Genomic DNA, 10,662 nt, shown 5'->3' on the forward strand with positions numbered 1-10,662 from the left:
GGGTGGGCCACCTGGGCAGCCCCGATTTTCCAGAGACCTCACTTTTGAGTTGCCCCAGGAAACACTTTCAACCCCAAGAGATGCTCAAACTCCTAATACTGGTCTCCGGAGACCCAGCTGGGTCCCCCAACCCCCACCGTAGGGTCTCAATTCGAGTCCTTCCAGCTCTTTCCAAGCCGCACCCCCACGAGCCCCGACCTGTTAGTGGGGCGTGAGGAGGCCTCAGTCTCGCGGACAGTCGCCCTCAAGAAGGCTGGCTTGGGGGAGGGGTGGTGTGTGTGCGGGAGCGCGGTCCCGGGGCGGGGGCGGGGAAGGAGCCGGAGCTCCGGGAGGCAGGCTGGGGAGGGTCTCTGGGGCTCACCGCAGCCCTGTAGGTCCCCCGGCTCCAGCCCGCTCAGCGTCGCCCCTCCAGGCCGCAGCGGGAAGTAGCCTGCCGCCGCCCCGTCGCCGGAAGGCCTTGCGGTCCCCGCCCCCAGGGCCGCGCAGGGCGGGGCAGCTGGGCAGGCGACCGGGCGCGTGGGTCCGTGTGCAGACCCGGTGCTACCGGTGCGCGGGTGGCGCTCGCAGGAAACTGCGTGAGGAGCCCACTTGGAACTCTGACCTCAGGGATGTGTCCAGGGACGGATAGGAGAGCGGCGGGGGCCTTTGGTGCACGGTTGCCCCGTCCGGTCTCGGCTTCCTGTGTCTCTCCCTCCGTGAGCCCCCAGGGAAAGTCCCTCCCTTTGCTCTGGCCCCACCTTCTGGCTCTCCCCAGCCTCTGCTCTCAGACTCCGTTTCGTTTCCCCCACCTGTCCACCCCGATGCTCCAGGGCTGGGCCCTGGGCCTGTCTCCTTGCCTCTCTGGCCCTGGCCTGACCCACATGTCTGTGCTCTGACCACTGGGCCCCGCCAGAGACACTCAGATTCAACGTGTCCCTGGAAACCAGCTCTTCTTGCAACTCCCCCAGTACAGGTGCTGGAGACTCCACCTTGGTCCAGCTGCTCAGGTCCCCTCTGTCCCCCCACACAGTTCCAACCAAAGGTCCTGTTGTCCTGCACTTGCCAGGGCTTGCCAGCTCTCACCGTCCCACTGCAAGCTCCAAGACCAAGCCGTCTTCTTGGATAAACACAGTCCACACTCTGCTTCTGCTCAGCCCTCTATGGTCCTTGTTAACACCGAGCCACAGCCACCCGGAGAGTGATTGGGCAGACCGTGCCTTCTGCTCAGAAGCCTGCAGTGGTGGGGGCGCCTGGGTGGCTCAGTCGTTAAGGGTCTGCCTTTGGCTCAGGCCGTGATCCCAGGGTCCTGGGATCGAGCCCCGCATGGGGCTCCCTGCTCGGCGGGAAGCCTGCTTCTTCCTCTCCCACTCCCCCTGCTTGTGTTCCCTCTCTCTCGCTGCCTGTCTCTCTCTGTCAAATAAATAAATAAAATCTTAAAAAAAAAAAAAAAGAAAAAAAAAAGAAGGCTCCAGTGGTGCCCACCTCACCTGGAGGACAGGCCAGCCAGCATTCCTGAACCCACCCTGACCCCCTCGCCTAGTCCACTGCTGCCACTCTAGCTTCCTTGCCGCTTCTGTAACAGTCCAAGCATGCTATGGACTGACTGTGTGCCCCCAGATCCACCAGTGTGACCGTATTTGGAAGTGGGGCCTTTGGGAGGTAATTAGGTCAAGAGCTGTCAAGAGTGGGATTAGAGACCTTACAAGAAAAGGCCCGAGAGCTAGCCTGCTCTTTCCACCGTGTGAAGAAACAGCAAGAGGACAGCCCTCTGCAGCCAGGAAGAGGGTCCTCACCGGACACCAGATTGACTGGCATCTTGGACGTCCCAGCCTCCGGCACTGTGAGAAATAAATTCCTGTGTTTGATAAGCCCCCCAGTTTATGGTATTTTGTCATGGCAGGCGAGCTGGCTAAGACACTCCTCTTCACGGCCTTTGAACTTGGCTGTTGCTTTACCTGGAACACTTTCTTCGAGATATTCTCAGGGCTTGATGCCTCACATCCTTCTGTTTTCAAATGCCCTGTCCTCTGTTAGGCTTCCACAGACCCCTTACTTGTAACAGGGAAGCCTTGCTTGGCTCCATTGTCCTTCCTCATTTGCCCTACTTTATGTTTCCCCAAAGCACTGGTTGGCCCCTGTCTATACATGTTTATTGTCCGTCTTCCTGCCAGGTTTCAGGAGGGGGAGGTTGGTCTGTTTTGTGGAATGAATGGCTGGACTTGAAAGGTGATTATGGAAGGGAATTTCCCCCGAGAAGTGAAGGCACTGACTCCCATGGTTCTCATCCACCTGGACTGAGGTCTCAGGAGCTGGTCAAGCCCTGCAGTGTAGAGCAGAGACCTCAGGATTCAGGAGCTGTCCACTGCTGGCCCTGTTCATCAAAGCCAGGCCTCGCCTCAGAGCTTCCTGCAGTCAGGCTGGAACCCTAAGCCTCAGTTCCCTCATCTGGGAAATGGGGAACACAACCCCACCCCATACAGGTGGACTGGGGACCAAAGGAAAGATTGTAAGCACTTGTTAGGATGCTTGGCCACGTGCAACAGAAATCAACAGAAGTGACTCCAAAGGAGAATGTATTATCAGTGCATGGGGTGGGGGGCAGGCTGTCTACCACCCGTGCCATCATGGCTCCCAGCCAGAGTCCCAGCTGCTGCTCCATCTCCCCTCTCTCCTGGTCTCCATCCCTGAAGACCTAGAAGGTGAACGGGCACCTCTGGACTGGGACTACACAACCTCAGGGATGGCTTCGCTCCCAATGCCAAGACCCAAATTCCTGGGGAGGAATGGTGACCTGCCCACCTTTGGTCAGGGGTCAGCCGCTGCTTGCTCTCCCGTGACCAGGGACAGAGTTGTTGGGGCTGTGGGGCCCATAGTGCAGATGGGATGGGATCAGTGAAGGGGTCGCTCTGCACTGAACACACCAGGTGAAGGCCAACACAGGGTAGGTGCTCGATGACTGGGAGCTCTGTTTCCCCAGGTAAGGGACCACATGTGTCCTCGCCTCCCACCTGCCTGCCCCCAGCTCCTCAGGCTCCAAAGAGCTGCCCAGAGCAGAGAGCAACACCTTCCTGCCCTTGGGATGAGGAAGTCGACTCCGTAGGGCTGCCTAGAGTCCTCCCCTGGCCTTCAGGGCCTCAGAGGGCACTGCTGAATCCTGTGGGAGGGCTGGGGTGACTGTCCAGTGCTGGGTGGGAGATGACCAGACCTGGCTTTGCCGTCCTCACTGTCTGCAGCTCCTTCAGTGACTGCTCGCTCAGCGCCATGGAAGTCAGACTGTAGCCGTGCACACAGAACACAAGTGGGAGTAGGTTGGGGAAGCTGAGGCCAAGGCTAGGGGGACAGTAACAGGGCAGCAGTGTGGGGGCAGTGATGGGGCTGTTGGCCTGGGCTGTGCTAAAGGCATGCAGTGACAGAAGGTGGTTAGGCAGGGGGATCAGAGACTGGGGGAAGGGGTTAGGGGCTGGGGGCCAGAGCCTTTGGGGGAGCAACAGGGTGTTGGGATCACTGGCCCAGACTTGCCATGGGCACCAGATGACAGATGGACATTTGGTCTGGTAGAGTGACTGAAGCCAGGGGCTGGGGCCAGGGCTTTGGAGCACCGGTCTCCAGGGGCTGGGTTTGAGTGTGGTCGCTCGGGGGGCCCTGGGAGGGGTTCCACTTAGGGGTCCAGGGGAAGTCCCCAGGCACCCAGCCCAACCCACCGTCGAGAGGCTGAGTCCCCAGCACCTTTCCCACCCCTGCCTCTACCTGAGGGTCTGCAGGCGGCATCCTGGTTGCTGTAGGACCGCACACAGGTAGGTTACCATGGACTCTGACAGGTGACAGTCACTGAGGTCCAGGGTAGTCAACGCTGGGCTCTGCCTGAGCACGCTGATGAGGTACCGGAGTGCTTCCTGGAGGCCGGGCTGCTGCACCCTGGGGAAGGGGAACCTCAGGACTGCCGCGGACACTCCCCCTCCCGTCCCTGGCTCACGACCCTGCCCTGGCCCCTTCCTTAGTCTCTCCCAGGCCAGGTCTCACCAGAGCTTCTGTACCCGGCACTGGGGCCAGGCCAGGCCCTCACTCAGCACACGCAGGCCTGCCTCGCTGAGCCGGTTGTGGAGCAGGCTCAGCTCCCTCAGGGCGGGGGCCTCCCTCAGGGCCTCAGAGAGGTCTTGGCAGACAGAGTCAGGCAGCTTGCAGCGGGACAGCCTGTGGTCAAGAGGCACACGGGTCTGTGTTCAGGCCCCTTGGCTGCCTTGCCATACCCCAGCTCTGCAAACTGCCCCGTCCTTGGGTGGCTGAGGTCCCCTCTGGCGATATGTTGGCTCCACAGGAACAGAGTTTCCTTCACCCTTTGTCGCCACATGTGTGCCTGCGGAGCCTTGGCCATATGTGCAAGTGCCGGACTGCACTCCGCTTTTCCGTTAGGACACAGCGCACTGCCTTAGACCTTACTGTCCACGTGTTTAATTGCATGTCCTTGTCCATCGAGTTAAGGTAGGCCATAGTTTATTCAATTATCCGGTCCCTAACAATTGAGCATTTGTAGCGTCTCTACTCTTTGGCCATTATAAATAATGCTGTGATGAACATCTTCACACATTCAGTCAGGGGCAGAATCGATGGGCCAAATGTGCCGATCGCCTTCTTGGCTCCCCCTGTCTATCTTCGGGCTGCTGGAGTACCCCCCACCCAGCTAAGGGGCCATGTCACCATGCCCCACCGGTACTAGTTCCTCAGCTTCTCTTCGTTTCTGCTTGCTTGGTGGTAGGTCATGTACTCAGTGTTGCCACATTAATTCTCATACCAACCCTCTGAGGCAGAATCTGCTGGCTCCACTTCATAGGGGCAGAAACAAGCTCAGACAGACTGACTTGCCCAAGGGCTCAGAGGCAGGCAACCAGGACTCAGAGCCTGTGCCCTCAGTACTTCCCTCCATTGCCTGTAAGAGTTCGGGGGGCCTGCCCAGCACTTTCCAATAGCACCTAGCAGCCTTCCTTTGTTTGTTTCCTTTCTTTGGAAGGAAAGTATGTTCTGGTCTTCTTTATCCCTCCCCCAGAATGCTTAGCTGCACCATGCTTTCCACTCAAACTGGGGCCAAACCCTCCTTCCTAACTGACACCGAAGCTGGTCTTGGAGCCCCTGTCCCCATCCCCTCCTTCCTCCTCCGTCCTGTGTGGGCACAGCCTGTTGACCCCAGCCCGGGACACCAGAGGCCACAGGTTCTCAGCCTGTCCCCTCAGCCATTTCCAGACGGGGCTACTCCTCTGTCCCTGCCCAGAGTATCCTGCTTTCCATGCCTTCCAAAGGAGGGGTGGGGGCATGGCCACTCACGTCAGGCTGTTCAGACCACAATGTTGGTCAGTCATGGCCTCGAAGAGTGAACGTAGTGGAGAGGCCTGGGGTTTTCTCATGGTGGCTTGTGAACTGCTAGGAGAGAGAGCAAGGTGAAGCCCACCCGTACCCTTCCAGTCCCTACCTCTTTCCAGTGCTCCTGAGGTCAGAGCTGCCTCTGCCCTCAACCCCAAACTGAGCCAGGGCCCCTCCACCCTCTTCACTCCAAACCCAGAGTGAAACCTCTGAGCTGGGGCCCGTGCACCTCCCCGCTGAAGCAGTCTATGTGAGTCCAGCCCGTGTGGGGCGGCATGTCACTCACATTCCGAGGTGGGTCTATCCTTGCACCTGCAGTGGGCGTCCCCAGCCCCTGCCCCTGCCAATATCCTGACGTTCATTATCTCAACAGATGCTGAGCTCTGGGTCAAGTCTGGGTTGGAGCTAAGACAATTTGTCCCGAAGGAGCTGAGGTTCTGGTGAAGGGGATAGACCTGGGTAGATGTCATGGCATACAGCGGTCTATGGGGCACTTCTGGAGCCACAGGGGTCCCAGGCCAGCTGGGGGAGCCTGGCAAAGCACAGACAACAGGCAGCAAACAGAGCGTTCTGGGTGGAGGGAACAGCAGGTTCAAAGCTCAGGGCACAGCAGGCATAGTGTATTCCAGAACTTATTAGAAAGCTGGGCCAGGGCCGCACGGCCATGCTAGGAGGTTTGCCTTGGATGTGGACAGCTGGGCGTTGGCATGGGAAGGGCACCCTGGGAAAGGAGATGGACAGATGGACATTGGGAGGCTGCCTTGCAAGGGGGTGCGATCCTCCTCTGGGGGAGTAGGCGTCCGGTGTGGACGTGCCCCACGCCCCCCGACCGATGCAGGGGCACACACATTCCCCCCACCTAGGGCCTGTGAACGAGGGCCACCTTGCCCCGTAGACTCACGAGCTGCCACTCAGGCTGCCATGCAGCCGCTTCAGCAGGCCCTTCTTTTTCTTCTCTTGCGCGGGGACCAGTCCACAGCTAACCAGCCGCAGTGCCTGCCCGGCGGGGCAGCACCTTACGCAGTAGCTCAGGACGACCAGGTCCATGCGGCTGAAGCGCACTCGCTCCAGCTCCAACTCAGGCAAGCCCCGCAGCGCCTGGCGCACGAAGGCGCCCTCCTGCGTCTCGTACAGGCAGTAGAGCAGCTCCAGCGGGTAGTTGAGCTCGCCCTCCTCCTCTTCTGGCTCCTCGGTCTCTTCGGTCCCCTCAGCTGCCGCCCTAGGGCGGCCCTGGCCCTGTTCCTGCACCCACCGCAGGACCTCCTGCTTCACGCGCTCGGAAGCCACGCCGCCGAAGTGGCGCTCGACGTCGCGCATGCGCTCCGTGTTCAGCAGCCCGAAGAGGAAGCGCGTGGTGAGCGTGAGGTGGCCGCGCAGCTCGGTGTCCCCCCGCAGAAGCGCTCCTACACTGTCAGCCGGTGCCCTGAGATCCCGCTCATCCTCCAGAAGGTAGGACAGCGCGGCGAAGAATTCCTGGAAGCTCTGGTCCATGAACTGGTAGGTGACCTCCGTCTCCAGCACGCCCGGCAGCTCTTTCTTGCTGAGAAACAGCGTCTGGACTTTAGAGCCGCGAAGCGCCAGTCGTTCCAGATCCTTCTCCCCGAACTGCGCCCTGTGCCGGAGGATGCCTTCACGGGCCAGGCGGCACAGCTTGCGCAGCTCGCCCTGCATCTGGGGACCGTCGGCGGCAGGCGCCGAGCTCAGGACGCTGGCGATGAAGAGCAGGTACACGGACGTGGTCGTCTTGGACGTGCGCGACAGGTCCTGGCCGAGCTCGAGCTGCTGGCGCAGAACAGTGCACACGATCCAGCACACGAAGGGCACGAAGCACAGCGCAAACAGCGTCTCATTCTCCTTCACGAAGCGGTAGGCACGCTCCGCCATCCGTTCGTCCCGAAAAAACTTGTGGAAGTACTTCTTCTTGTCCTTGTCCGAGAAGCCGCGCACCTCCGCGCACTGCGGTGAGCACAGGCGGCTCTGCAGCCTCCCGGGGGCGGTGGCGCGCGCGGTCACCAGCAGGCGGGCATGGGGCAGGAGCGTCTTGCTCATCAGGCCGCCCAGCACCCGCGCGCCGTCTGCCGCCTCGAAGGGGTCTGTGCAGGGCGCGGCCTCGGCGGGCCCCGGCGGCGGCAGCTCATCCGCGCCGTCCAGGATGAAGAGCAGCCGCTCGGAGCGCGCGAGCATCTGCCGCACGGGCGCGCTGCGGTGGGGACACTGGTCTAGGATCAGGCCGGCCAGGCTGCACGTGCCCGGTCGCTCCAGCAGCTCGCGGCAGGGCAAAAAGAAGGCGAAGTCCACCTGGTCGTGGTACAGCTTGCCTGCCGCCCAGTCGTACAGGATCTTCTTAGCCGCCATGGTTTTGCCGATGCCCGCCGGGCCCTGCAGCACCACGGTCAGAGGCCGCTGGCCTTCTCCGTCGCGGCCGAACAGGCGGTTGAAGGTGTGGGTGTCCGAGCGCCGAGCGCGCTCTGGCTCCTGCTCCTCCGCGAGCCCCGGAACCTCGTCCACCAGCGTGGCGCTCTCGCGCGCGATGAGCAGTTTGGTGAAGCGCTTGTTGATCTTGACCGAGCGGGCGTTCCGCTCCTTCACCTTGGCATGCTGCTGCAGGACGTGCTCTCTGTACTTCTTCTTGTACTCTGGTGGGGGCCGGGAGAGGGGCCGGAGGGAGCAGAGGGAACGGCGTGTGCGTGGGGGGCGGGGAGGACAAGGGCCATTCCCCAACACATGAGGCTCAGGCGTGTTTCCCCAGCTAACCCCAGCCCCTCGCCCCAGCCAGCCTTCCCACACATTGTCCTCCCCGGGAACAGCTGTCGGGAACCTCGGAGCCGTGTAGAGGACGCTCGCGCTGCAATCTGAGGGTCGCCCCCCGCCCGCCGCCGCCCCGACAGCTTGGGGCCTGTGCTTGGGACTGAGGGAGACCTACCGGACACGGAGAGCAGCGCCGAGGAGCTGGGGCCGAGCCCTGGAAGGGAGACCAGTGGTGAGCCCTGCAGAACGTGCAGGGGCGGGGCGGGGCCGCAATAGGGACTTGGGGCCACACTCAAGAGCGTCCAGGATCCGAGCCCTGGGGCTAGTGAATTTGTGGACGGGGAAGTGGGAAGGATGGTGGCCCGAGGCTCAGACCCTGCCCGGGCGGAAGCGAACGGAGAGGCAGGGACCCTCGCCACGCACGACCCCGCGCTCACGCTGTAGACGCTGTTCCTTGAGTCGCGCCGCCACGTCGCGCACGTCCGCCCTCTTCAGGGTCTTTCGGGTCACGTCCAGCGCAGGCTCCGGCCCGTAGAACTGGGTCAGCTGCTCCGCCAGGTCCATGGCGTCCGCGCGCTCCAGCCGCCCCCACGGGATGCTGCGGCCGTCCAGGGGCGCATCCCGCAGCTTGTGGCGGAAGCGCTTCAGCTGCTCCTGGCTCAGGTCCTCGAGCGCGGCCCGGAGGAGCTCTCGCGCGGCAGCCGCGCGGAACTCGGTGCTGGGCGCGGGCGGGAGGTAGGGGTCAACGCGTGTGTGGCTTCGGCGACCCCAGCCCTGCCCCGCCTCCCACCCTACCCGACCCCGGCGTCGGGGCGCTCAGAGGCAGCCGCGTTTCTCCAGGTGACTGCAGGGCAACGCTTGGTAGCGCTCAGCGGGGACGGAAGTCGTGGAGGGGGTGGGTGGGCTTTGCTCCAAGGCTTGCCGCCTGGTGGGGAAGTGGGGTGGTGAAGGGGGCACTGGCCACCGCGGACCCAAGCGCTAGGGGGCGCCTTCCTGCTCTGTTCCTCCCACTCACGTGGCTAGGCCAGGTCCAAACCCTCAGATGAGGTAACTACCAGGGCCTGCGTTTTCCCCTTTCCTTCCTCTCCCCCCTTCCCTTTCCTTCCCTGGAAGCCGCGAGCCAAGCTGGCCTCAGCGACTGTGTTCCATGACACTCGTCTCACTGCACCTGTTAGCGGGGCCCAGGCTGGGGGCCTTGCACCAGGGGCTGAGTCTGAGCCCCTCCTGGGAACAGACCCACGGGATGCCCTCTGTGCAGAGGGAGTCCCTAGAATCCTGAACCTGGGGGATGTTGGGGGAAGGTTGCGGATAAGGGGGTGTGAAGCCCTAGGGCGTCAGCAGCGAGAGGGGAGGCCTTAGAGCACTCCCCAGTGACCACCCTGAAAGCCAGCACTCACCTGGAGCAGAAGGCCTCTGGCTGGTCCATGGAGTCTGGCCCCTAGGACTAGCACTCAGGGGCCGAGTCAGGGATCAGAAAGGTGACCTCTCCCGAGGTTGACTGGAGCCAAGTTCTAGGGGAGTTGTCCAGCCCCGTCCATGCCCTAGGCCCAAGTGCTCTCAGGCAGCCAGCACGAAGATGTCCGTCCAACGGTTGCAAGCTCCCAAACTCAGGCCCTGGGGCACATGCACACAACCACCCTTTAAGAGTTTTGCTGGGTGACCTTTGATTTTCTTCTAATCTTTTCCCCGTTAGTTACCGTACTCTGAAAACCCACAGGGTGTGGCAGCGAGGCAGAGCTGTGAGCAGGTGACTGCAGAGCAGGGGGGGATGTGTGGAGGAAGTGGCTGGCTCAGAGTTAGACCTTCAGCTTGAAGGCCTCGACAGAAGTTAGATTCTGAGGCAGAGGGGACACTGGGACTTGTAAGATATTCTCAGGGCAACAAGGCTGTCATGTCGGCCAGGGAAGAGCGCTGTGACTTCTCAGACCTGGCTTGAGTAGGCTGATGGGAAGAGGTTTGGAGGTGAGGAGTGTGTGTGACTGATGTGGGACCATGTGTGACAAAATGAATGTGGGTTCTACTGACAGTGTCTGCCCGTGTGTGTGTCTGTGGCCATGTTAACGCTGTGTTTGTGTGAGTGTATCTGTGGTCAGCTCAATAATAGACCCCAAAGATATCAAGTCCTAATCTCTGGAACCTATGAAGGTCCCCTCGTACACCAAAAGGGGCTTTGCAGATGTGATGGAATCAGGCTCTAGAGATGCGAAGATGGTCCTGGATTATCCGGATGGGCTGTAAATGTCATCTCAAGTATCATGGATAGAGGAAGAGGGGGCTTTGGCCCAGAGGAAGGCCATGTGACACTGAAGCAAGATGCTAGGCTGCTGGCCCTGAAGTGGGAAGAAGGGCCACGAGCCAAGGAGCACAAGGAACGCAGCGCTAGAAGCTGGAAAGGCAACTTGAAAAGGCAAGGTGAGGACATGTCCTCTAGAGCTGCTGGAGGGAGTGTGGCCCAGCCAACCCATGGAACTCGGCCCAGTGAAACTGATTTTGGACCTCCGACCTCCAGAACGGGAGAGGGTACATGTGTGCTCTTTTATGCCAGGTCTGCTGCAGCTTTTACAGCAGCCACAGAAAATGAAC

General features: G+C 61.2%; 2 protein-coding genes across 18 annotated transcripts in view; both read right to left on the bottom strand.

The window, feature by feature from the left end:
* Nucleotides 1-1,257, bottom strand: part of PGGHG (protein-glucosylgalactosylhydroxylysine glucosidase) — a 7,319-nt gene extending 6,062 nt beyond the window's left edge. For 9 of the 14 annotated variants that reach the window (XR_004621183.1, XR_004621182.1, XR_004621179.1 and 6 more), the window contains exon 1: nt 362-595. The gene's annotated coding sequence lies outside the window, so the exon portion shown is untranslated. The other 5 variants (XM_034644923.1, XM_034644922.1, XM_002930624.4 and 2 more) reach the window with 3 other exon arrangements.
* Nucleotides 1,258-2,535: 1,278 nt separating this feature from the next.
* On the bottom strand, nt 2,536-9,784 carry NLRP6 (NLR family pyrin domain containing 6). 4 transcript variants are annotated; one of them, XM_002930623.4, is made up of 8 exons: nt 9,477-9,784; nt 8,517-8,797; nt 8,255-8,293; nt 6,233-7,967; nt 5,296-5,391; nt 4,000-4,170; nt 3,727-3,894; nt 2,536-3,252 (listed from the first exon to the last, which is right to left on the bottom strand). In XM_002930623.4, exons 1-8 carry the CDS (start codon nt 9,503-9,505, stop codon nt 3,114-3,116), a joined length of 2,658 nt encoding a protein of 885 aa, XP_002930669.1. In that variant the 5' UTR covers nt 9,506-9,784; the 3' UTR covers nt 2,536-3,113. The 4 variants fall into 4 exon arrangements, with proteins under 4 accessions (XP_002930669.1, XP_011215750.1, XP_034500810.1 ...); XM_011217448.3 differs by having other exon boundaries at nt 5,296-5,388; nt 9,477-9,783; XM_034644919.1 differs by lacking the exon at nt 4,000-4,170 and having other exon boundaries at nt 5,296-5,388.
* Between the last annotated feature and the right edge of the window lie 878 nt (nt 9,785-10,662).

Source organism: Ailuropoda melanoleuca, chromosome 16, assembly GCF_002007445.2.
Source record: "Ailuropoda melanoleuca isolate Jingjing chromosome 16, ASM200744v2, whole genome shotgun sequence".
In the NCBI taxonomy this organism is placed as follows: Eukaryota; Metazoa; Chordata; class Mammalia; order Carnivora; family Ursidae; genus Ailuropoda; species Ailuropoda melanoleuca.

Coding starts and splice junctions, on each gene's coding strand:
- NLRP6 (XM_002930623.4), bottom strand. CDS start 9,505: ATGGACCAGCCAGAGGCCTTCTGCTCCAG. Junction 8,798..9,476: donor CCAGAGGCCTTCTGCTCCAG/GTGAGTGCTGGC, acceptor GCCCGCGCCCAG/CACCGAGTTCCGCGCGGCTG. Junction 5,392..6,232: donor GGCAGCCTGAGTGGCAGCTC/GTGAGTCTACGG, acceptor TCTCTCTCCTAG/CAGTTCACAAGCCACCATGA.